Raw genomic sequence first — 25755 nt, 5'->3', positions numbered from 1 at the left:
AGGAAGGTGAACAAGCTACTTTGCCTGAAGCCCTCCCTAGCAGTCAGGAGAAACTTCCAAACCCATGAAGAGCACCTGCAGACTTACCGGGCGTTGTCGCAGAAGGACCAGCTTGGTGACTTGAATGTTAATTTTAATCCCAAGGCTCTGGTGCTGAAACATGTTGTACACCTATTCACAGAGGGAAAAAAAATGAAGATGTAAACATAGTTCCTTAAATACGGCAGTGTTCTGGATGGTACGATACTAAATAAAGACTAAAGAAATTTGCAGGAACCATGGGTATTAGATAAGGTATTAGTCAATACTGCCCTATACTTGCTATCAAACATACTGTATAAGTCCAAGATGCTAAAAATACCAAAACTTGTGCATGTGAACACTCCACTACCCGCTCAATTTTCTATATCTCTAAAGCAGTTCCAAAATACACAATATTGGTTTAAAAAAACATTAAAATGTGGTTTGTATTCTTCTAGTATGAGAAAAATTAAAAATAATTACATGTAACTCAAATCTCAGTATCAATAAAATCTGATTTAAGGAAAATATGTATGAGAACATTTTTCAGATTCTATTAAGGTTTTCTAGCCAGGATTTGGTGGCACAGGCCTTTAAACCCAGCACTTGGGAGGCAGAGGCAGAGGCAGACAGATCTCTGAGTTTGAAGCTAGCCTATTCTACAGAACAAGTTCCAGGGCAGCCAGGGCTACACAGAGAAACTCTGTCTCAAAAAACAAAAAACAAAGCTTTCTGAGACTGAAAATCCTCACTGAAGCAGAAGCCAGGCCAGAGAGGGCTCAGCAGATGAAGGTGCTAACGGCACAAGCCTGACAGCCCACATTCAATCACGAGAACTCACATTAACCACCACCACCCCTAAAACCCATATACGGCAGTGCACATCTGTAATCTCTGCTCTCCTGCAAGGAGATGGGAAGCGGAGACAAGAGAATCACTTGGAAGTACTCATCCAGCTAGCCTGGAGGATTCAGGGAAGCAGAAAATCACAAGACAGACCCTACCTTGTTGAAACAAGGTAGGCCAGGAGAAGCAACTGGAAGTTGCCCTCTGACCTCCGCACCTGATTGTGGTACAAGCATGCCTGTATTCACACATAACATCTGTGTGTATGTGTGTGTGTGTGTGTGTGTGTGTGTGACAGAGAGAGAGATTTAATTAAAAGAAACTTCATATTCCCCAAATGTATATATATAATAGGAAATTCTAGAATCACACACATGAGCATATATATGTTACATGTAAGAGGGAAGGCAGTACTTTTTAAAATGTACAGCATCTGGAGAGATGGCTGAGCATTGAACAACTTGTTGCTCTTCAAGATAACCTAAATTCAGTTCCCAGCACCCATGTCGGATAGCCCGCAACTGTATGTATCTCCAGTTCCAAGGAATCTGATGCATTCTTCTGGCCTCCATAAGTTCTCACACATGCATACATACACATACATGACATGCACATACATGCTCATAATAAAAACAGCTTTGAAAACATACAGCGAGGGTGATTTTGAAACAAAGAAATGGATGTCAGGTAATTCTGGCAGAAAAGTCAAAACTCCAGCCTCAGGCTTTCATCACAAGGACCTACGGTAAAGGGAGACAGACACTTACAATAGCCCAGCCCATGTCATCTTTAATCTTCTCTGCCACTCAGGAAAGTTGGCATCTGTATCGTTCCCACTGACGGAACAGGCTCTTGTAGGGGAAGGCACATATTAAAGACTCAGAGCCAGTTAGCAACACCCTGATTCATATCCGGGGTCATCCAGTCAAGTTGTTCATCTCTTCCTGGGTTCCCCTAAGTCCTCACTCTAACCAAAAACTGCCACTGAACCATATCATAGCGACAGAAAGGGACATGTTCCTCTCAACCCCTCCCCTTGTGGCCATTTGGTGCCCCCAGTACAGATACACCAAGACTTGGCTCCAGGGTGGTGTAGCGGGGAGGCTCTACTGAGAGGCCTTTAGGTGCTTGGGGAAGGCTGTGGGTCCCCTAGCTCGCTCTCTCTGCCTTTGAGCATCAATGTTTGCACCGCAGTTGTCATCTTGTGCCTGTGCCAGACTCCGAAGTTGTGGGTCTGCCAGAATCGCACCTGAGCCTCCCAAACTGCGAGCTCAGCAGAACCTTTCTCTATAAGGTTCTTGTTTTAGGCATTTCATCATGGCGGCACAAGACCCACTTAGGCACAAATATGCCTCTTCTCAGAAGCACCTACTATGAAGGACCTCCCCATCAAGACATCCTGGGAGGTCTTCCGAGAAGAAGAACAAAGGAGAAATCATAAGGCAGAGGAACTGGGGAATCACACGAACAAGGAAGACCCATTGGATGTGAGGCCCCCAGGTCAGTACAGCCCGCCTGAGTTCCTCTCTTGTACCAGAGCAAAACCAGGGCTCTGAGAGATTTGATGGGAGGTATTAAAAATGGTGATAGTTATAGGATATGGAGGAAACAGGGAAGAGAACTTTCTTGCTATTCCTCTTGGTTTTAGCTCACAGACTACCTGGAAGGGGATCTCATACCGAGAGCGCTAAAACTTTCTCCTCTGCTGCTGCCTGCCTATGTTCAACTCAGCAGCAGCTGACGGCCATAGCCAGCAGCAAAGCCAGGGTCTGTGCAGGCCAAGTGCAGCTGCCTATCCAAAGGACCGCGAGCCTGCAAACCATGCAAGCACAGGCTTTAGGCAGCTCTGTGACATAGAATTAGCTGAGTCACAGTGTGGACACTGTGCACTGAAAGCTGCTATTATGGTTAAATAAAATCTTTGTGCAACTTAATATTCTTTCCCACACGGGGGAAAAAAGAGGGAATACGTTCACTTGCTCTGTTCTCGGGCCCCACTCCAAAATGCCTTGTCTTCAAGTATAAAATATCTGTCCTTTTTTTTTTTTAAATGTTGGACCATCCCCCCATAGGCCAATTCTGAAGTCCGTTCTTCATTATCTATTCCTGACCCTGGGGGATGAGGGGAGCACGTAATTTTTTCTTGTTTGGATATTTCAAGAACCTCCCAATGGCTCTAGCTCAATTTTCTTTCCCTGAAATACCCAGCATGAGGATTGGGCCTTAACTGGTGTACAACAGTTCCAAACATGAAAACCCCAAAGGAAGATTCGTGCTATAAAAGAAAAAAATATTCAGTTGTGCAGGCCTTTGTCACAGGGCTGGGGAAGCAGTGCATTTGAAGTTCAGGGGTTACTCAATGAGATAGCATGGGCGTGGCACACAGGAGGTCCTGGGTTCTGTCCCAGCACCTAAACATAAAATAAATAAGTGTGCAATACCTGTAATACCAGCCGAACCCTCAAGATATTCAAGAATATCATGGGTTTAAAGAAATAACAAGCAGGCTGACAAGGTGGTTTAGTGAGTAAAGGCACTTGCCGCTAAGGCTCAAGACCTGAGTTCGAACCCTGGAACCCACACAGTGGAAGGTGAGAACAGATTCCTGCACGTTGTCCTCTGACTTCTGCATTATGTACTATAGTGTGGACATATAGGTGTCATGTACACAATAAAATAAATATAAATAAATAAACGTAAGAAAGTTAAAATATGAGGAATATGAAGTCAGGCATGGCTAGTGCGCTGGCTAGACTTATGTCAACTTGACACAAGCTAGAGTCATCTGAAAGGAGGGAACCTCGGTTGAGAGAATGTCTCCATAAGATCCCACTGTAAGGCATTTTTTTTTCAATTAATGATTGATGGGGGATGGCTCAGCCCATTGTGGCAGTGCCGTCCCTGGGCTGATAATCCTGGGTTCTATAAGAAAACAAGCTGAGCAAGTCAGGGGAAGCAAGCCAGTAACTAGCACTCCTCCAGGGCCTCTGTATCAGCTCCTGCCTCCAGGATCCTGCCCTGTTTGAGTTCCTGTCCTGACTTCCTTTAACGATGAACAGCAACGAGGAAATTTAAGCCAAATAAACCTTCTCCTCCCCAACTTGCTTTTGGTCATGGTATTTCATCATAGCAACAGTAACTCTAAGACTGTGGCATTCATGCCTGTAATCCCAGTACTTAGGAGACCGAGGCAGAGGGATTACAAGTTGGAGATGAGCCCGGTATTTACAACAAATTCCAGGCCAGACTGGGCTATACCACGTGACTATAAATTTTTTAATTACTTAAGTAAGACAGTAATGTGACAGGGCACTTCTCAGTGATGCTCTGGTCTCTGGTCTGCTGCGTCAACGGAGAATGCAGAACCGATAGGCATTCATATGAGCACCGGGCAGAACACACAACAAGTCCCTGAGTTAGAATCTTCTGCGACTCCTCGTCAGTCTGAGAATAGCCCAGCACTATGCACATCCTATGTCCCCAGGCTTCCTTGATTCCCCTGGGATGAATGCACAAAGATGGGATATGAGTGGAAAGAAGGAAACAGCCCCATGCTCCAAGGGCGAGGGAGATGGAAAACGGAGAAAATGGTCTAATGGTCTAAAGAGAAAATGGGTGTGGAGTGTCAGCCCTAGAAGATGGCGAACCATCCTGGATGCTGGGCAGACAAGAGGAGAATGGACTTAACATTACCGAACACTTACACACGGCTATGGTGGCAAATTCTCTGGTATTCGTCACAATTAAAAGTATAATTCGTTCTTAAAATCTTCGTGCCCTAAATTCCTGTGGGGGGGGGTTGAATGGGAAATGCCCTCCAGGTTCCCTGGCATTGGAACATTTGGTCCCCACTTGGTGGCCCTATTTGGGTAGGCTTAGAAAGCCTTGCTAGAGGAGGTACATCACTGGAAGGGTTTCAAAAGTCATACGCCACCTCAGGTTTGCGCTCTCGGCTTCCTGTTGGCGGTTTGTGATGTGAGCCCTCAGCGCGTAGGTTCCAGTCCCAGCCTCCATGCTTACACGCTACCCATACTTCCCTGTCATGATGGTGATGTGCTTTTAGCCTTCTGGAACCATAAGCCCCACATAAACCCTTCTATAAGTTGCCTTGGCCACAGTGCTTTGTCACAACCAAAGAAAGGTAACAATTACAAGATCACTGACTAGTAAGGATGGATGGCATTTCCCCCGTGCAATGCAGGCGGTCACCCCAGGGACAGCTAGCAGAGTCTAACCACCACAGCTGAGCCCTCTGTCACCTGCTATTTGCACACACACACCCTCACAGAGTTCCACAGGGTTCAGGGCAGGGCAGAGAGGAAACGGGAGCTCCCTCCAGGACAGGGAAGTCAGAGGAACAAACAAGGTACAATTCTGAGACATGCAAGCAAGATCCTCTGTCTTTTTCCCATGGAAATCATGCTCCCAAGGAGTCCAAAAGGCAACAGTGCTTGATACTTAGGAAGACACCTAGCTGGGCCTGGAGCCGTGCCGCCAATTGTCTGGAAAGTCGGTCCCTCGTGTCCAACTCTGCCTGTGGCCCAGTCCGTGTTCAGAGCTCTGGCTGCTTTGTCACATTCCCTCGGCAGCCTGAGCCAAGCAGGTAGCCTTGCTGCCAACAGCACACTGTGGCTCTCCCAGCTGGGTGACTTGGGGACACAGAGCTGGTGGCGATGGCAGACAGGGACTGGAGAAGGGGTGAGAGATTAGGACAGACGTGGGCGACGGTAACTGTCATCACAGGTGGCAGGATTTTCACCAAGCTGTCAGTGAGCTTGGGTGAGCCCCACCCTGTCCCATTCAGACCTCACCCCAAAAGGTAAAGACTAAATTTACTAAATTCACAGTAACTCTAGAGGGGGGGCCCAGGCGTATGCTGGAAATGCATACTCTGGAGCCCCCAGACCCCCCTAAAACAGACCGGCTGTGTGTGCTGAAGGAAGCTCCCAGGGCTTCTGGGACGTGCTGAAGTGTAAGAACCAGGGCCCACTCTCACACCAGGCAGCCTTCAGGGCGACCACAGAGAGACTCCTTGTCTATTTCATATGGTAATAAAGTGAAATTGATGTCATTTCTCCAAACAGCTTGCCTGGATGGTCTCGGATTTTTCATACCACTCCATGGTTGTTAAGGAAGCAGAGAACAACCAAAACCCTGCCGGGTGGCCCTGCTTTCCAGCTCAGCTGCCCATCTGCATGCAGCGTTTCTGGTGAGACAGCACCTGCTTCTGTCTGCAATTTGTACCTTAAAACATGCCGGCTCTGGTGTCACCCGAGGCCCCCACCCAAGGAGAACCAAATCGGCTCTGCCAGGCATGTGGAAAAGCCACAGCAGCCCACTGTACACCCTGGGCAGGGAGGTCATTTTGGACAGATGTCCCAGAGGCAATGTCTGCTCAGTCTCTAGGGACACAGAGCCAGGAGCAAGACTCCATGCTCCCAGCTAAGACACGAAGGAGTGGCTCTTGTTTATTGCAACACTGGGGGCTGTGTATGTGAGGCAAACACTCTACCACTGAGCCACATTCCAGATACAGGCGTATTAACAATAATCACAATCATAATAATCATTATTATTTTAAAAGATAGTCTCTCCCCCCACCCATAGCCCAGGTTTGCATCTGCCTCAGCCTCCCAGGTACTTAGGTAAATGCCAGTATGCCTGCATCAGAAGCATTTTATTTTTCCGAGACAGGGTTTCTCTGTGTAGCCTTAGCCATCCTGGAACTAGCTCTGTAGACCAGGCTAACCTTGAACTCACAGAGATCTGCCTGACTCTGCCTCCCAAGCGCTCGGATTAAAGGTGTGTGCTACCACCACCCAGAAATCAAAAGCATTTTTAAAACACCAATCAGTCCATAACTCTTCTTTTTAAACTGGTTGGCAGTGACAACACACACACGCACATACCACACCACACACCATATGCTACACACATACACAACACACGCACATACCACACACACACCACACCATATGCTACACACATACACAACACACGCACATACCACACACACACCACACCATGCTACACACATACACAACACACGCACATACCACACACACCCCACAGGCTACACACACACTATACACACACAACACACGCACATACCACACAAACCACACACACCACACCACACACACACACACAGCACGCCCCTTTCCTCATGCTCAGTACATTGGACTGTAAGAGGGTCAGTCTGACCATAGTTTACCAACCCTACAATCCCCCCACTCTGCTGACATCACATATCAGCTCAATGCCACCCTTTGGAAGAAAAGGCCACCTTCGCAGAGGTCACTTGCTCTCATGTGGCTCGGCATGTGGCAGCTCCCACCCTCAGGTTCCCTTTTCACTGATTGTTTGGGGCAGTGTCTATGGCTCCTTCTGTAGAGACCTGTGGGGATAATGCACCCCAGTGATTCCCGTGGTGCGCAGAAGTGGGTAGCAAGGTCCCCTGCCTCGAGTGGGCAGAAAGCTGGCAATAACTAAGCCAAAAAGAATCAACACATACCTTTTATCTTGATAGTAAAACTCATACAGCAGAGCCTATAATTTCTACCATGTTTGTTTATACAGTTTAGTGCCATTGTGTACAGTCACACTATTGCACGGCCATCTGCACCATCTGCCTCCAGAACATGAACACCTTGTAAAACAACACTCTGTCCCCATTAAGCACTTAGCCATCCCTCATTTCTCAGTCTCCAAACAATCCCATTCTATCCTCTATCTCCATAAATCTGATGACCCTAAATATCAAACATAAATGGGATCATCCGCTTCTTGTCCTTTGTGATTGGCTTATTTCACTGAGGATAATGTCCTTCAGGGTCATCTATTTTACAAAGTATGTCCAAATTTCTTTTCTTTTAAGGCTGAATATCATATTCCATTTCGTGTATCTGGTATCGCTTATCTGCTCATCTATCGGTAGGAATGTCAGTGCTTCCGGCTTCCGGCTGCTGGGAATGATGCCACCGTGAACACCCCTTCAGCACCCTGGTTTCTTTTGTACAGATAAAGATTCAGTCTCCAGGAAAGGCCTGTTCTCCTGAATTCCTCCTGAGGCTCTGATTCCTGAAGGACAGAGCAGAGACCGCAGGCGGTAGATGTTTCTGGGACACAAACGTGGCAGCAGGCATGGGGCAGCAGACCGAAGCATCCAGCAGTGTGAACCAGCCTGGTTTCTGACATACCCTTGGCCTTGACTTCTCCTGCTGCCTGGCCTACCCTAAACTTCTCCCCCAAGCACTTCTGAAATTCTCCCACACTCCTTTTGACCCTGAATATCCCACTTCATCTCCAACACATGACTCTTCTCTTGCCTCATAAGCCCAGCTCTGGGTGCTTGGCTTATCACCCATAACCTCGGCTGACACAATAGCCAAACTTCCTGCTCCAGGTTCCACAAAGTTCTTTACCCGAGGCCATTTTTCCTAGGTATCTCTTCACTCCATCATCCACTATGGTGTCTGCTTCAAGAGGGTGCAGGTGGGAGGCAGCTCCTGGCAGCTGGGTTTCTCCATAGGATTCCTTTTTAACCTTGTATGGCTCAGTTCATCCTCTGCCACAGTTCTTAAAAAAACAACAGGCGAGCTCAGGACAGGGACTTTTTAATGCATGTGGCTGCCTGAGGACTGGTGAGGTGGGTAAATAATATAATCCCATGTGTGTGGAAACACTCCTAACTGCTTTGTGCACATGACATAAATCCCTGTGCTGGGTTTGGGATGCACAAAAGGCTTTTCAGAGCCAATTAATTAAAGAATTAAAGAAGTGCTGCCAGACCCCCTAGCTCTCTTGTTCCCATCTCTCCAGACTCCCTCTTAGTCCTGCAGCAGTGTGTCAGCAGGAGACCCCCTCCTCCTACCCTACCTCCATTTCCTGGGCTCTGCCTCTAGCTGTGGATCCAGGGTTCCCCTGGATCTTTCCTGCCTCCCCTCTCAGTCTTTTCTCCTAAGCCATTCCTATTTGTTTGTGTCACACACCAACCAACAGAAGCACTCTCTAACAGGGAGCCTGCAGCCATCACACTTGCCTAGGATCCAAAGTAGACAGGAGCGACCCAGACCATCCACTCAACTAAGGCAAGAGCAGACAGCTCCATCAGGAAACATGTCAATCATAACTTCCAGGTCCCCAGTTTCCAGCTCAAAAATCCAGACATGAACACCCAAGACAATATGCTTCCTCCAGAAGCAAGCAATCCCACTGCAGTAGACCCTGGGAAGAGTACTTCAGCTGAAACACAAGGCAAGGACTTCAACCATACCAATTATGACTATGTTCAAAGACCTTAGGGAAAATATGAACACACATGCCTTACCATGAAAATACAAACGGATGGATGAAATAATAAAAATGTTTCAAGGAGACGTAACAAAGAAAGAATCAGCAAAGAAAAATAAACAAAGAAAGCTAGAAATAAAAACCTCAGGACACCAAACAAAAACTTTGTAGGAAAGCCTCACCAATGACAAGACGTGCAAGAGAGAATTTCAGGTCTTGAAGATAAGGTAGAAGAAACAGATAAGTCAGTCAAAGAAAGTGTCAGATCTTAAGAAAAAAAAATCCAGGCACTGGAAAGATGGCTCAGTGGTTAAGAGCACTTGCCTGCTCTTCCAGAGGTACTGAGTTCAATTCCCAGCAACCACATGGTGGCTCACAACCATCCATAATGGGATCAGATTCAGCACTCATATACATAAAACACACGAATAAATGAAACTTTTAAAAAAAAAAGAAGAAGAAAAAAAAATCCAGGCACAAAACATCTAGAAATTCTGGGATACCATGGAAAGAAAGACCAAACCTATAAAGGGAGAAGAAGAATCCTAGATCAAAGGCACAGAAAATTAAAGCAAAATCAAATAATCCACTTAAACAGACTCATAATCCCAGTGAAATAGAATCAGTAATTAAAAATCACCAAGCAGGGTGCTGGAGAGTTGGCTCAGTGGTTAAGAGCATTGCCTGCTCTTCCAAAGGTCCGGAGTTCAATTCCCAGCAACCACATGGTGGCTCACAACCATCTGTAAAGAGGTCTGGTGCCCTCTTCTGGCCTTCAGACATACAGACAGAATATTGTATACATAATAAATAAATAAATATTTTAAAAAAATCACCAAGCAGAAATGTCCAGGGCCAGTAGGTTCAGAACAAAATCTTACCAGACCTCCAAAGAATAACTAACACCAATACTCTTCAAATTATTCTGCAAAATAAAAACTGAAGGGATCTATTTTCTAATTCTTTTTACAAAGTTGCTATTGCCCTGATACCAAAGCCACACAAAGAACAAACCAAAAAAGAAAATTATAGACCAATATCTCTTATGGAAATAGATACAAAAATTCTAAATAAAACACTTGCATACCAAACCCAGGAACACATCAAAAAGATCATCACCATGGTCAAGTTGGCTTCATCCCAGAGATTCAGGGAAGATCCAACATATGTAAACCAATAAATGTAATCCACAACAGAAGCAAATTGAAACGTGATCATCTCATTGGAGTCTGAAAAGGCCTTTGACAAAATCTCGCACCTCTTCATGATAAAAGTCCTGAGGAGACTAGGGATATAAGGGAAATAAATACCTTAACATAATAAAGGCAATTCATTGTTTTCTTTTTAAATTATTTTATGTTACAAAAGATTCCTCATGTAGGAACATTCTTTTTTAACTTACTTTTTATTTATTTATTCTTTGTGTCTTTCATATCATGCCTCCCAATCCCACCCATCCCCCTAGAATAAAACAAAATAAAATTTAAGAGAAAAAGATGGGGGAAGGGTGAAAGGAGAAAGGGAAAATCTCATCATGGGAGCTGCAGTGTGACACAGCGAGCTACACAGTAAACCCATTTGTCCATACATCTTTACACACAGGCATCGATCACAAAGAATCATTGGTTTGTGCTCCACCGTTTACACTAGGCCCTCACTGGAACTCCTTCTGGACATCCTGTTGCTACCCCCTGTTGTTAAGATCCTGCAACCCTGGGTCCACAGGACCAACCTGCCCCACCCCCAACCCAACCCGATGCTCCAGCAGATCACATATGGGGTAGATGTTGAGGTGAGCCAACATTTAACCTTGGTTCTGGGCCAGGGTAGTTGAAGGGTTGGTCAGCCCCCCCGCTCTCCCCTGTCTTTACCATCAGGGTGAGCTTTCCAGCATTGCCCTGGCTGGTTCACTCCTGCAGCAATGAGCAAGGGGCGGGGCAAGTTCTCCAGTTTTCACATCCTCGAGGTTGGTTCTCTCACACCTACACCTTCAGGGCCAGCTCTACTGTGTGGTCCATGGGAGGTGTTGGAGCCACTCTCCCCAGTGCTGCAGCCGATGAGGAGCAGGGACAGCTCTTCTGCTCCTATGACCTCTGGGCCAGCTCTCCCACCTGCCTCAGGAGTTGATGAGCAGGGGTGAGGAGTGGGAGGTGGGGGATGGTATATCTCCCCACCCATGATGAATAAAGAAAATGTATAGCAAGCCCACAGCCAATATAATCTAAATGAAGAGAAACTCAAAACACTTCTACTAAAATCAGGAACAAGATTTCTCTCCACGGCTATTCTAAATGTAGTACTTGATGTCTTAGCTAGAGCAATGTGACAACTGAAGGAGACCAAGGTGATACAAATAGGAAGGGAGAATTCAAAGTACCTCTATTTGCAGATGATACATTAGTATACATAAGTGACTGTAACAATTCCACTAGGAAATTCCTACAGCTGAAAAACACTTTTAGCAAAAGTAGCTGGATACAAAATTAACTCACAAAATCAGTAACCTTTCTACATACAAATGACAGATATTAAGAAATAAAATAGCCTCTCTCTACATATCTATGTGTAGCTGTGTATGTATATTTATCTTGAGATGACTCTAATCAAGCAAGTGAAAGACTTGTGTAATAAAAAATTTAAGGCACTGAAGAAAGATATTGGAGAAATAACCAAAAGATAGACTGATCAACTATGTGTATTGATAGGATTGGTAGGACTGATATTGTAAAAATGGTCATCCTACCAAAATCCATGTACAGATTCAATGCAATCCCCTAAAAATTCCAACACAATTCTTCATAGAATTTAAAAAAAAAAAAAAGATTTTCAAGTTCATATGGAAACACACCCAGGGATAGCTAAAGCAATCCTGAATAATAAAAAGAACTGCTGGAGGTGCCACCACCCTAGATTTCAAGTGGTACTGCAGAGATACAGTAATAAAAACAGCATGGTGGTGACATAAAAACAGACGGGTTGATCAATAGAATCAAACTAAAGATCCAGACATAATTCCACAACCTACAGATAACCTGATTTTGATTAAGAAGCAAAATCACACAAAGAAAACCTAAAACAAAATTACAAAAACCAAAATGCCAGAGAAAAGACAGCATCTTTAATAAATGGTCCTGGCCAAACCAGGTGGCTGAATGTAGAAGAATGCAAATAGATTCACATCTATCATCCTGCATCTCAGCTTCAAATGGATCCTTGGACCTCAACTTAAAACCAGATCCCCTAAATCTGACAGAAGAGAACATGGGGAATAAGCCTGAACCCATTAGCATAAGCAAGATTTCCAGACAGGACACAGAATATCGATAGCAGAGGCACTAAGACTACCAACTAATAAATGAATCTTCAAGGAGGTAAAAACCTGTACAGTAAAGGACACCACCATTCAGGCAAAGCAGCAGCTTATAGGATAGGGAAAGACCTTAACCAATTATACATCTGACAAAGTGTTAGTATCTAGATCATATATAAAGATCTAGATCTAGTATCTAGATCATCATATAAACAACTGAAAAAAAAAAAAACCCTGAAAATCAAGGAAACAAATAGCTCCATTTAAAAGTGAAGTACAGAACTAATCAGAGTTCTCAAAAAAACAAAACATAAGAGACTGAGGAACATTTGAGAAAATGTTCAACATCCTTAGTCATCAGGGAAATGCAAATTAAAACTACTCTAAGATTTTGTCTTACATCCAGCCAGAAGGGTCAAATTCAATAATACCAGTGACAGGAAATGCTGGGGAGGATGCGGAGAAAGGGAACACTTTTATCCACTGCTGGTGGGAATGTGACCTGGGACAGCTACTATGAAAATCAGTGGAGCTGTTGTTCCTCAAGAAGCTGGCAATAAACAGATCTATCTCAAGATGCAGTTATACCCACTTGTGGGTATGTACCTAAAGGACTCTACATCCTACAACAGAGACACTTGCTCATCCGCGTTCATTGCTGATCTGAGGAAATGTGATATTGTGGTATATTTACAGAATGGAATATTACTCAGCTGTTAAGCAGAAAATGAAAGTATCTTTGCAGATAGATGGATGGAGCTAGAAAAAAAATCCTGGGTTTGATAAAACAGACCCCAAAAGACAAATATTGTATGTTCTCTCTTATATGTGGATGTTAGCTGTTAAGCTTTCAAGATGTGTGTTACAATCTGAATTACCACAGAGGTTAGGTATCTAGTAAGAAGAAGAGGATTTCTCAAGGAAATAGACTACAGTGTGTGTTATGGTGAGACAAAGGGAAAACTAGGATTGAGTTGGGAAGAGGAATGGGAAAGGAAGGTAAGGAAGAGAATGCTGGGAGGGAGAACCAGTACTAAAGGGATTATAAAGCCATATGGAAATCTACTGTTATACAAGGTTCTTATGGTATAAACATATATGAAAGGAATCTAATTAGAGCCAACAAATAAAAGGGGAGACAATGTCCCAACCAGACATCTTATGCCACCAAGAAAAACCAGAAATAGATGACATCTTGTTGAGTTGTTGCCCAAAGGGACCCCATGGAAACCCCCAAACATCACAGCTATTGCCAAGGCTACTGGTTACTTTGTACAGCCCGATAATCAGGTTCTATTGCTGAATAAAACACTCAACGACATCATGGAACATTGAGAAGGAAGCTGGTGCTTAGCCAGAAGCTTCGCTCCTGCTGACGCTACTAAAAGGAACTCTTGAGTGCTTCAGAAAGAGAGAGGAAATTAGCAATATCACCCAGCTACAAACCTCGTGACCTCTAACATGGATCGGTTTTCAGGGCGTACTAGTGCAGTAGCGGCACAGACGTTAGAAGAGTAACCGAGTACTCTTGGATTAGATTTAAAGATGACACTGTGAAAGGAGTCAAGAACCTGACGCTACACAGGTCACAGAGCTGGGGGAAAACCTAGCACCATGATTCTTTTAAAGAAACGTAGCAATAAAAGGCCTCCAACGACATAGTACTGTACCCTCTAGGTCAGTGCCTCATGCAACTCACATCACCCAGGCTAATTGCAGTAAATGGGAATTAGCACAAAATTGCCTACAACTGGACAGAGTACCAAGAACGAGGCTGCTCAGATCACTCAGTCTGAAATAGATGTCTTCATCAAATTCTTCCCAACGAGGCTCAGGGATCTATAGGTACCAGGAGTTGGAACAGATGACTCCAAGGCAACAGTGTTGTCTAGATACAAAACTGATGCACATAGGAACTCACGGAGACTATGGCATTACTCCCAAGAACTTTATAGAGGTTCAAGCCAGATCAGATGAGATCTCAGCACTGAGAGAGACATAGGGTCCCACCCTTCACTAAGGCACTCTTGTAACTGACATCGATTCCTGCAAAGGGAAAGTCTGTTTTCTTCATTAGAGTCTCACTGGGTATACAAACCACACTCCAGGTCAAGCCTGGAATAGTGGGCCAATATGAAATGTACTCATGGTATTTTTATGCACTTTGTGTTTTATTTTGCTTTCTTTTGACATCTTTCTTTTAATCTTGGTGGTCTTGCTTATTTGTTTTGATTTTCATTTCTGTGTTTTCTGATTTTTACATTTTTGTTTCTTGTTTTTGTTTGTTTTAAAAGTGAGAAAAATAAAGAACATAAAGTTAGGAGGTGAGAGGACCTGGATCTGGGAGGAATGGGGGAGGGGAAAATGTGATCTTTCCACATGTTTATTGGCTATTTGTAAGCCTTTTAAAAGACATCTATTCAAATCCTTTCCCTATCTTAAAACTGATTTTTTTCTTTTTCTTCTATTGTTGGCACTGTCGAGTTTTACAGGTCTATATTCTGAATATTATCTGATATGTAATTCGCAGATACTTCTCCCATTCTGTGGGTTGCCCTTTTACCATGCTAATGGGGTCTTTTGATGCACAAGAATTTTTGATTGTGCTGAAATCCAAAATGTCTATTTTTCCTTTTGCAGTTGAGGCCATTTTTATGTCCATGAAATTGCTGCCAAGTTGACTGTCATGACCTCGTCTCTCTCCTCTCCTCCCTCTTCCTTCTATGTTTTTAATAGTTTTAGTTCTTATATTAGGACTTCGGCTTATTTTACATTTTATACATGCTGTCCCAGGGGCTCTGATTTCACTCTTTTGCATGTGAGTTCCCCAATTCTCCCGTATTAGCATCTGTGGCAAAAACCATTTGACCAAATACATTAGTGTCAATTCTGAGTTCTGGTTTATTCCATTGGTCTCAAAGTAACAATACTACAGCAGTGTCTTGATTTATTTTTTTAATCTCTGAAGAAAATCTGAGGTCAAGAAGTGTGAATCTCGAACTGTGTTCTTTTTCATTTACAATTTCATCTGGATTTTCAGATGTTGGGTTTTATACACTGTTGCTTTGCTGTAACAACACATGCATGCGCGCACACACACACACACACACACACACACACACACACATGCGCTTGTGTGTAATCTTCAGGGTTTCTAGTTAACACCACATCACCTGTTAACCTCAGAGACCATTCTGTCTCTTTCTATTTAGATGACATTCATTCATTCATTCATTCATTCATTCATTCCCAACCCCTCTTGCTAAAGTTTTTAGCACTCTGCTGAATGGAAGTGGCATCAGTGTTCATCTCTGCCTTGCTTCCCACCGTCTACCACCATGCACCATGTCAGTTGTGGAATGCTCATTTATGGCTTTTATGATAATGAGATCATTTGATTTTGTTCTTTTTACACTGTAGCGAGCTGCGTGGTGTCACACCTGATGGAGATGTATAATCAACTCCTGAGATGGCTAAGGCCTGACCTATGCTATGATCACACGATGATCATCAGCTGCTTGCATATGCGTGGACCTATGGGCAGTGCCCACCTGGCAATCCGGGATTGGCAGCCCATGCCTACTTAAGGGCTGGGAGAGCTTTGCCCAGAGAGAGAGGAAGGGGGAAGAGAGAGGGGAAGAGAGAGAGAGAGAGAAAGTGAATAAAGTCCTCAATAAAACTGCAGTGAGAAGAGCTCCGGGTGTCGCGTCATCCTTGCGGGTCGAGGGTGGCCGTGACATTACACATTTTATTAAAAATGGTGTTGAATTTTGGTGAATCCCTTCTCTGCATTGATTGAAATAATTATTAGTTTCTCCCTTTGCTTGTCTGGGTTTTGCCTTGGGAGTCTGAGTGTGCCATACAGGGGTGCAGGATCTCTGCCCACAGAGACACAAGAAGGAGTGACAAGGGGATGGCCGCCAGATACCAGAGCCGCTCTTCTCCACAGCCCAGGACCGAATAACGAGGACCACTGACCCAAGCAGTCTTCTTTCCAATCCAAGGACCCTGAGGAGCCAGCTGCTCCATCCCTGCAGCCCCAGGGAAGACAGTCTGGAGAAGGACAGATGGGCTCCGTGGACCTGCTCCTGCTTATTGCTCCTGGAAAGCTGTGTAATACTGGGGCCCCAACCCCAGCCACAGTCCCCTCCCTTCCTCCAGGCTTACCAGGTATCCCACCATCTTAGACTCCCTCGGCCACAACAGCCACAGGCAGGACATAAATCTGGAGATTTCACAAACCAGGATGTAGAGGACTTAAGACAGGAAGTGGAGGTGGTAGAGGCTCAGCTTTTTTAAAATAAGACCTAGTGTCTGGGGGTGAACTGAGTACAATGTACTGTGACCAGTACGGCAAGAAAGGGTTGAAATGAGTAGAGCTATCTCACAGGGGTCTGAGGACTTGACTAGTTTGCTTTTGACTTTTAGCAGTCCTGAAATCACACACATAGACACTTGTAGGGATGAACATCATCACACCATACTGTTGACCCAAAGCATTTCCATTAACAAGTTATAAATCTCCGCAGAAAACCTCAAATCCAATTAGAAAGCATTTGGAACCCAACACCAGGGCTGTGAACTGTGGACAACCTACCGTAAGCTGCTACAGGACTGTAAGCAAGGACTAGAATGTCTCTAGCCCCCTATCTTACAGTCTTCATGCCCCGTGGGGAATGGCAGGTGGGGCGATACAGAGTAACATCTCATCCCTTCCCAGCTGTGATGAAAGAGCTTCCTAGGTCTAAGTCAGTTTATAAAAGCAAATATCAATGTTTCATGACTACCGGTCCCATGAGGAAATGAGTGGGCACAACCAGCAATTCACCAGGCTGTGAGAACGCATACTACTGGAATTATTCTGCCAGGAGAGGCACCTCTAAGGGGCAAGGTAAAAGCAAGAGAGGTGAGGCTTCTTACAAAACACAAGAGCAGTCTCGGAAGGGAGCCTCATACCGCAAGGCCTAAGGGACTCATCCTCTTGACCAGCAGGATCACCACTGCGGGATGGGGGAGGGCATCAACATCTATTTCCCTGTGGCCAGTTAGGGTAAAGGGTTTGGGCCTAATGTCATGGCCCTGCCCAAGATATCACATGAGAACCTACTGATGCCTGGAGCCTCCTTGCCCTTGAACTCCCTTCAGACTCTTGGAAGTGACCTGTGGGCTCGTGTCCCCACAGGGGAGACTTGCTTCTGGTGAGCTTGGTGCAGGCCTTTCAGCCTTCCCAGTCCCCAGTTCTAATTACAATATAGTCAGAACACAGTTTCCAGCAGGAGGGATCCTCAGGTCCTTCCAGCTTCTGGGTCCCATCTTCCCCCATGGACCCTCCCAGGTCACCTCTAGAGCCCAAAGCATCCTCCTTCATAACTAAATGTGAACAAGAGTCACACACACACACTTTGTCACTCATGAGGACCATGACACCCCCACCACCACCACCACCACCACTTTCCTCTAATATATAAGCCGGGAGCCCCTAACCTAGCCTTCCCGGCACAGCTAGCATTCTCCTCATCATCCAGGCTCCATTCCCTCAGGCAAACAAGAGCTGATGCATTCTAGGATCTGGGCAAACCCTAGCCCAAGAGTCCTTGAGTACAGCAGGCCCTGAGACCGCACAGATTCTGGGGAAACAGGTATGCTATTACCCACCCTGGAGTTCTTCCACCCACTTGCCCTGCCCATTGGCTCAGACCTTCTTCCCACACGCAAGCCATCTACTCGCCGGTCCTCATGTCAACCCACCCAGCATGCAGCTGCTCTGGCGCCTTCTCCAAACACTGAGTTGAACATGAGGCTCTCCTACACTTGGGTGGCCTCAGACCCTACCCCTCAGAACCCTTTGCTCACCTCCCCTAGTCTCCACTGTCTACATCCGTCCACACTCCTTCAAGGATGCTGCAGTCCCTGCTACAGCTGTATCATCTGACCTCCCTCTGAAGGGACCCAATGCACCCACCTCTAAGCCTTGCACCTGCTGCACCCACAGTGACCTTTGCACCCATCCTCACACCACCAGCACTTCCTGCTTCTCAAATCAAGGTTTGCTCCTTCGTGAAATCTTGTGCTGAAGGATCATCACTAGCAGCGGCCTCCACCTTCACAGCAGGCTTCCCTGCAGATGTCTCTATGGTGGAAAGGATGCTCCGCCTGCTGGGACCAGAGCCTCCCAAGGCAAGAACCAGATTGCGTGTTGCATTTGTAGCCCCAGCCCAGAATACAAAGTTAAAGGTTTTTGAAGGCCTTCAAAAGCACTTGCTGGGAAAACAGGTGGCTGGGTGGAGCGTGGATGCCTTTGAAGAGCCTGCGCTGTCTACTGATTGAGGAGGTAGGCTCTCCCTCACCCACCCTCTGCATAAAGGTTTCCCTCTATCTCCTAGAGGGAAAGACAGTGGCTTCCTAACCACTGTCTTGGCATCCTCAATAGATAGTCTCTCATAGTTCCTACAAGTTCTTTAGGCGCATGGTAAGCTATTTTCCAACTAAGGTCTGACCCCAATTTCTCCAAGTAGTCTCATCATTAGGAGATCAGGGGCTGATTCTCCCTTCAATGTGACCATCACTTGGGATAGGTCTTCTATGTACCAAGGATCCTGAAATTATGGTCATGAGCAGTCCCTTCACTGAGCAAACCTGAGCACCTAAACATCACGGCAGGGAGAATTCAGAATCAGACTTTCTCCCTCTCACTGCATCTGCTCTCAAGGTCACAGGCTGTGACCCCCAGCTAGCTGCCTCCTTGCCTCAGGATAAGGGTGCCGCCCCTGCCTCCAGAGCGCCGCTCACAGGGAAATCTAAACCCAGCAAGGGCAGGACCCTCTCTGGACTCACCATGTTCATGACAGTGAGGATGAACCTCTGCGCAGCCTCTGCCCCGTGGTACTGCACCATGTTGGCATCAGCCACCACCAGGGTCTCCACCGTGTGCTCATTGGTGAGCCTGATGGCGTTCCTCCGCTCCCTCCGGTCCCGTGACGGCTTGTCCTTCCTGGGCTTCTTTTCTAGAAAATGACGGAGACATGTGTGCAGTTCTTGGATTATTGATTTACGAAACCGTAACAGGAAAGGTCCCAAGAGAACAGTCAGCCTCAAGCGGCCTTGGATGAGCCCCAAGCTTGCAGAGCTCCATGGTTGCATGGGGTGGCCTGTGTTCCCAGTCACTGGGGACACTAGTAGGGAGCTGGAGGAAGAGCTTGAGGGGTCAGGCATCAAGTGAACCTCTACCATGCTTATCTTCACAGTCGAGGAGCTACCTGAGGCTGATCATCAGAAACCAGAAACCCATTCCTAACAGAACATGGAGAGCCACACAGAGCAGGCAGGGAGAGACGCCTGCACCCAGAAATGAGGGAGATGACACAGACGTGCATGATAAGTACCTCCGCTTCCCTAATGACATCTGGAACCAAGGAAACAGGCTTGGTTGAGGCCAGGATGCTCCCCTGTGAGCTAAGCATCCTAGCAACTGTGCTGAGAGTCTAGAAGTGGCCACAAACATCCACAGGCAGGGAAGCGTCAGAAAAGTATAGCAAGATCATAACAATGTAGATATCTGGTATGTAGGCTATGTGATATGCTGTCCAGCATATCAGATATGATATTCTACCCACCCTCCAAAGGGGTCACAACCCACAGGTTGAGAACCACTGCCCTACTCAGTCTTCAAACCCTGGATTTGGGGACTGAAGATAGAATGCTGAAGACTTGAATACTCTCCCCAAGCAGGTGTCCCACTTGGAGGTAGGGATGAAGGGTGGAATCACTTGAGAGAGGACCTACCTTCCCTCCACCCTCATCACCTCCCCCTCCACTAGTGTTCCATGGCTGCTTCTATATTGAGTAGGGAGCCTCAACATAGTTTGTGTTAAAATCCCTAAATACACCCTGATAGACAGATCACAGACACCACCATTGCCTTCAAGGCAAAAGAAATCCCAGTCTCAGGATCACACAGTACTAGGTTCCATCACTAGAGAGATCAAGTGCAGGTAGCAAGCCTGTGACTGGAATGGGGGGTCCCCAACCACATTGGGAAGGGGACCTCACACTGTCAACCAGAACACAACCTGGCCAGATCAGACCCTGGCTCTCCCCTGCTACCCCAGACACCAGGAGTCATTTCTAAGGTCAAGCCCACAGCTTCCTTTGCCAAGGTGGTAATCACTTGGAGATCTTAAATAACTACTTCATTTTTTAAAAATTCTCCATTTATTCTCCCTTTACTCCAATTAGCCATCAAAGCGGACAATTTGACATATTTATAGAAGATACACCAGGTCTTATAGGATAAGACATGGAAGAGAAAAAAAAAGCTACGAAGGGTAGTCTAAATGTTAGACTTTCACTGTTTAAATAACTATTTGTTCTACAAGTTTGAGAACTCTCAAAAGTGCTGACGCAAGCAGGGGCTGGGGAGGTGGTGCAAGTGCTCTGATTGAAGCACTTGCTGTGCAAGCATGATTTCGAACTCCAAAACCATGCAAAAAGCTAGGCATGGCTGCATGCATGCCTGTAACCAGGCCTATGGAATTGGGATAGGCAGGGGAATTCAGCAAGTGACCCTGTCCCAAGGGAACAGGCAGAGATTAAAAGAGAAGGATCCTTATGATCTCCTCTGGCCTCTGCACACACACAGGCACATGCGTCTACACATGAAGGTGCACACACACCACACAATACCCATTTACCACACTCACACGTATAAGCACATACATTAAAAATATATACTGGGGACCAGATGGTGATGGTGCATGCCTTTAATTCCAGTACTTGGGAGGGAGAGGCAGGAGGATCTCTGCGAATTCTAGTCCAGCCTGGTCTACAGAGCAAGTTCTAAGACAACCAGAGATACACACAGAGAAACCCTGTCTCGTAAAACCAAAACCAAAACAAGACAAAACAAACTATAAATAAGAATATAGTTACTGATTTTGTTCTCGGCAAATAAAAAATTCTCAGTTATTAATTAACCAATGGGCTAGATAATCTTTTTATTGAAAATAAAATCAAGTATCAGGATATGGGTATGGTTTAATGGTAGAAGGTTAGTCTAGCATGCTGAAGCCCTGAATTTTATCTCTAGTTCTACAAATAAATAAATAAAAATAAAAAAGTATTTAAGCAATCTCAGCGGGGGGGGGGGAGAACAGATAAGATATTGGACATGAAATTCCTCCCTGAATTCCTCCATCTCCTGCTGTGCGAGACACCAGTGTCCAGAGGCCATTCCCAGGAACGGTCTCAATGTGCTCTTTGTGCCAGGTACAGGAAGAGCATGTCTTTCCCCATCACAGAAGCAAATTACAGCGCAGAGAAAAACAGAGTGGAGGAAATAGGGGAAGATGCCCAAGGGCACTGGGCAACCTTGAGTGGACAGGCACTTCAGGCCACCGTGGCAAAGACTGGTGGCACTAATGCAAATGCCGAAGACACGTGCCTGCCTTGGTGTCAGCCCTCCAAAGCCAGAAGCAGGAATGTGTTTTCACTGTGGCTCATGGGACAGGGGACAACCAGAGGCCCGAGCTTAAAATCAGACCTTGTCTCAACCACACAGACTATGGTTTTCTCCAGCTTATCTGTAAGCTAGGTAGGGGATTCCGGGAGACCCTTCACACCAATGTAGGGAGTTCTACAGAATTCGCCTGGGTTAAGAGGAAGCCATCTGTCCCTTCTTCTCACCTCGCAATTCAGAGATGGAGACTGTGTGATAGGACAAAGCTGCTCCAGCAGATGGACTACTGCACTAGAGACGGAGGGGCAGAGAGGGAGGCAGACTCAGAGGGCCCTCTTCATTTTAGGGACCTCTCTGCATCCAAGAGTCAAGAAGACTTACTGCATCAGAAATCATGACCAGGATCCTCCCCCATGCCTTTCCCGCTAGAATGGATTGAAATACTCTGAAATCACAAGCCAAAAAAAAATCCTACCCAGAGCTTCCTCTTGGTGCCTCAAAGGAACCACAAGTGATAAGTGATATGTATTTGCTCCCCAGTCCCCCCTCACTCTGCTCTACTCTGATGCTGGGTCACAACACTGCCAGAGACCCAAATGCATGTCCAACTGCATTCTGAGTCACCACCTAGCAAAACACCCTCAGTGAGCTGCCAGCAAGGGTGATGAGTTAACGCAGGCCAGAGTTCTTTTTTTGTTTGTTTGTTTGGTTGGTTTTTTTTGGATTTTTCAAGACGGGGTTTCTCTGTAGCTTTTGGTTCCTGTCCTGGAGCTAGCTCTTGTAGACCAGGCTGGCCTCGAACTCACAGAGATCCGCCTGTCTCTGCCTCCCGAGTGCTGGGATTAAAGGCGTGCGCCACCACCGCCCGGCCAGAGTTCTTGACAACCCAACATTCCCAAATCCCAGAAGCCCAAGGCCAATGCATCCAAGTCAAGTTAGGGCCTGGGCCCAAATGGGACCAGCCTCGGGTGCTTAGGTGTGGTATTAAAATCCGTACAAACACACTTAGCTTACAGACTCGATGCTCTCCAAAGAGTTTGTCAGCTCAATGAAAAGGAAAGAAACGCTTCTTTAAAGAATAAAATAAAAATTTAAAAAAGACAAAGACCTTGTTTATAAAACACTATCTTTTTTGACTTGAAATAATGATCCCATGAGTGCAGCTGAGCTCCCATGCAGGTAAAGCTCCTGGCAGCTGTATAAATCCAACATCCTTGAAAAAGAATGCCCTCTTAGTTTTTGTTTCTTATAAGGAGGGAAACGTTTTTTTGCTCTCCAAGTATGAATTCTTTAAATAACTTCCTCCAAGGCCAAGTCATTTTTATAAAAGCCACCTTTTTTTCATGTAAATTCCTTTTTTAAAAAAAAAAAAGTGGAAAATAACTGCTGGTTTTTTTTCTTTGTGTGGTTACATTTCCGAATGGGGAGCCCCTGAAGCTCAAATCATCTCCCCTTGTTGTGACCCATGTCTATCCTCTGCCAAGGGAATAGGACTAGGCTAGGAGAGCTGACTCAGGCCCCACTGTATCTTTCCAGCCATGCTCAGAGCCACAAGACACCAAGCGTGCAGAAACCACTGCCTACGAGTAGAATCAGAAGATGCTCAGTTAACGGATCATGGTCAAGTACCCAAGTGTGGTATGCAGTGCCACATATTTGGGGACCATCAGGAAGGAATAGGCATTAACCAAACAAACAGGAAATGGGATTTAAGATCACAAATTGGACAAGTTCGAGGAAGAAGCAGCAGACAGTGCTCGGAGATAGATAATCTAAGGGAGGAGGATATAAGATAATCTAAGGGAGGAGGATATAAGAACCACAGTTTAAATTAAGGGCATCGTTAGTCAGCTTTGCATTACTACAATGAAATGCCTGAGACGGGCAATGTTATACCGAGAAAAGGTTTATTCAGCTCACAGTTCTAAAAATTTCAAAAGCATTGGAACTTGTATTAGTTCTGTTCTGGTGAGGGTGGCAGATGCTGCACAGAACACTTCCTGTGTATGGATTGGTCATGTCCTAAAGGACAGTGGAAGGGCAAAAGATGGATCAGAGTTTGAAGATGCCTTTTTGAGACAAATATCCAAATGACATAAAGACTTCCCACTAGGCAAAGCCTTCCCACTAGGCCACGTCTTCCAAGAGTGCCCCCCTGTGGACCTACCTTTTAATTACAACGAATTCTTCCAGCTACTCAAGTGAAATGGTCACAGGATAGTCAGACCTTAGCAAGGAGGCTTCCCAAGGTCACAATGTGGGCGAAACCAAGTGGCAGGAAGAGTTAACCAGTGGGGATCATGGAGATGCTGGCGGCAAGTCCAGAATGGGAACATTCTCGTAAAGAATGGAGTGTCTCTCTGGGTGACCTGGTAATGTTTCCGCCTTAATGGAGTGAGGCAGGGTAAGTCGGGGACCTGACTAGGGGACCTAGGAAGGTGGGTTCACCTTAATGTATTTTTCCTTCCAAGACTCCTGCTCTCCAGTGAAGTCCTTCAGCAGGGTCTGTCCACCTTCCTGGGTTGGCATGACTATTCCTTTCTATTCTCTTCTGTCTTTCTCTTTCAGATGCTGGCCACAACCTAAGTAGGCTTTAAATTCTGCATCATTTTCCCTAAAGCTTCTCTCCCACCATGAGCTGACCTTCACGCTAACTTAAGTCAAGTGGAATGACCCCCGACACACACACATACCACTTCCCTTCTCTATTTTCCTCTAGGGCAACTGCAAGATTTACAGCTCGTCTGCCCTAAAAATCTTCTTTTAAACTCTAATAGATTGTCCTCAAACTTCCACTGGAGCCCGTCTTTTTCATTAATAAGATTAAGACCCCCAAGAGAGAAGCCCTCTATTTTTTCTGGTATTATATAGTGCTCCCCAGGATTCTGGTAAGGTTTTTTTTTTTCTTAAATCAGCAGAGAAAATATACCAGTTCTGACACCCTGAGACCACATCAGCAGCTGTGTGTACCCAGGCCTTGCGTCTTTACTTTGCCATTGTTGTGGTAAACACCACGACCAAGGCAACTGTTAGTAAAGGGCTTCTTTAGACTCTAGCTCCAGAGGGCTGGAGTCCATCATAATAGGGAAGCATGAACATAGGCACCAGGCATGGCAGCTGGAACAATGGGCTACAAGCATGGAGTAGAGGGCCAACCGGAAATGGTGGACCTATTGTTACTCTCAAGGTCCTCCCCCCTGTGACGCACTTCCTCCAGCAAGGCCATACTTCCTAAGTCTCCCCAAACAGCACCATCTACTAGGGACCAGGGTGTTCAAATTCCAGAGACTATGGGGGACATTTCTCATCCAACCATCACAGGCTTCAAGAAAAGAAAGGGGCATGGCATAGTCTAGAAACAGTAGGCTGGAGAGTGCCTGAGCAGCAGGCAGGAGCAAACATGGAAGGTCAACAGGAACATGTCAAGTGTTCTTCCTCTTTATTCCATGAGTGAGATGCTTCCTCGGGTCTATGTGCTGACTGTGCTATGGACAAGCAGGAAGCCACAGGTGGAAGGACACAGCAAATTCAGTAGGTGAAATTCGCAACACTGGGGCTGACAGGGCGAATATGGGAAGAGCATAAAGAGGGGCTCCTGGATTGCGGAATCACAGTTACCTCATGAGTAACGGAACCAGTTACTGATTTAGGCATACCAGCAATAAAGAAAAGCATGGTGTTGGTTGGGGGGAGGGGAAGTATTAAGGTACAGTTCAGAGGTCTTGAAACTGGCTGATGGGTGCGTAGACTCAGAGCTCACGAGAAGACATACAATCAGATGGGCTTTTAGGAAGCATCAGCCAACCCTTCTGAGACAGCAAAACCACACGAC

At 45.8% G+C, this 25755-nt stretch overlaps 1 protein-coding gene across 1 annotated transcript in view; it reads right to left on the bottom strand.

Annotated features, from left to right (window-relative positions):
* Positions 1-25755, bottom strand: part of Adamts17 (ADAM metallopeptidase with thrombospondin type 1 motif 17) — a 295911-nt gene that overhangs the window by 225594 nt on the left and 44562 nt on the right. The window contains exons 4-5 of the mRNA XM_050149201.1: positions 19304-19473; positions 88-171 (exon numbers count right to left, since the gene is read on the bottom strand). Of these exons, the coding sequence (XP_050005158.1) occupies positions 88-171; positions 19304-19473 (254 nt within the window). The remainder of the gene's footprint in view (positions 1-87; positions 172-19303; positions 19474-25755) is intronic.

This window comes from Alexandromys fortis, unplaced genomic scaffold (assembly GCF_014885135.2).
Source record: "Alexandromys fortis isolate MF-2015 unplaced genomic scaffold, M_Fortis_MF-2015_v1.1 scaffold_67, whole genome shotgun sequence".
Taxonomy (NCBI): domain Eukaryota; kingdom Metazoa; phylum Chordata; class Mammalia; order Rodentia; family Cricetidae; genus Alexandromys; species Alexandromys fortis.
Note: the sequence above shows the minus strand (reverse complement) of the source record. Positions and strands in the feature narration are given on the sequence as shown.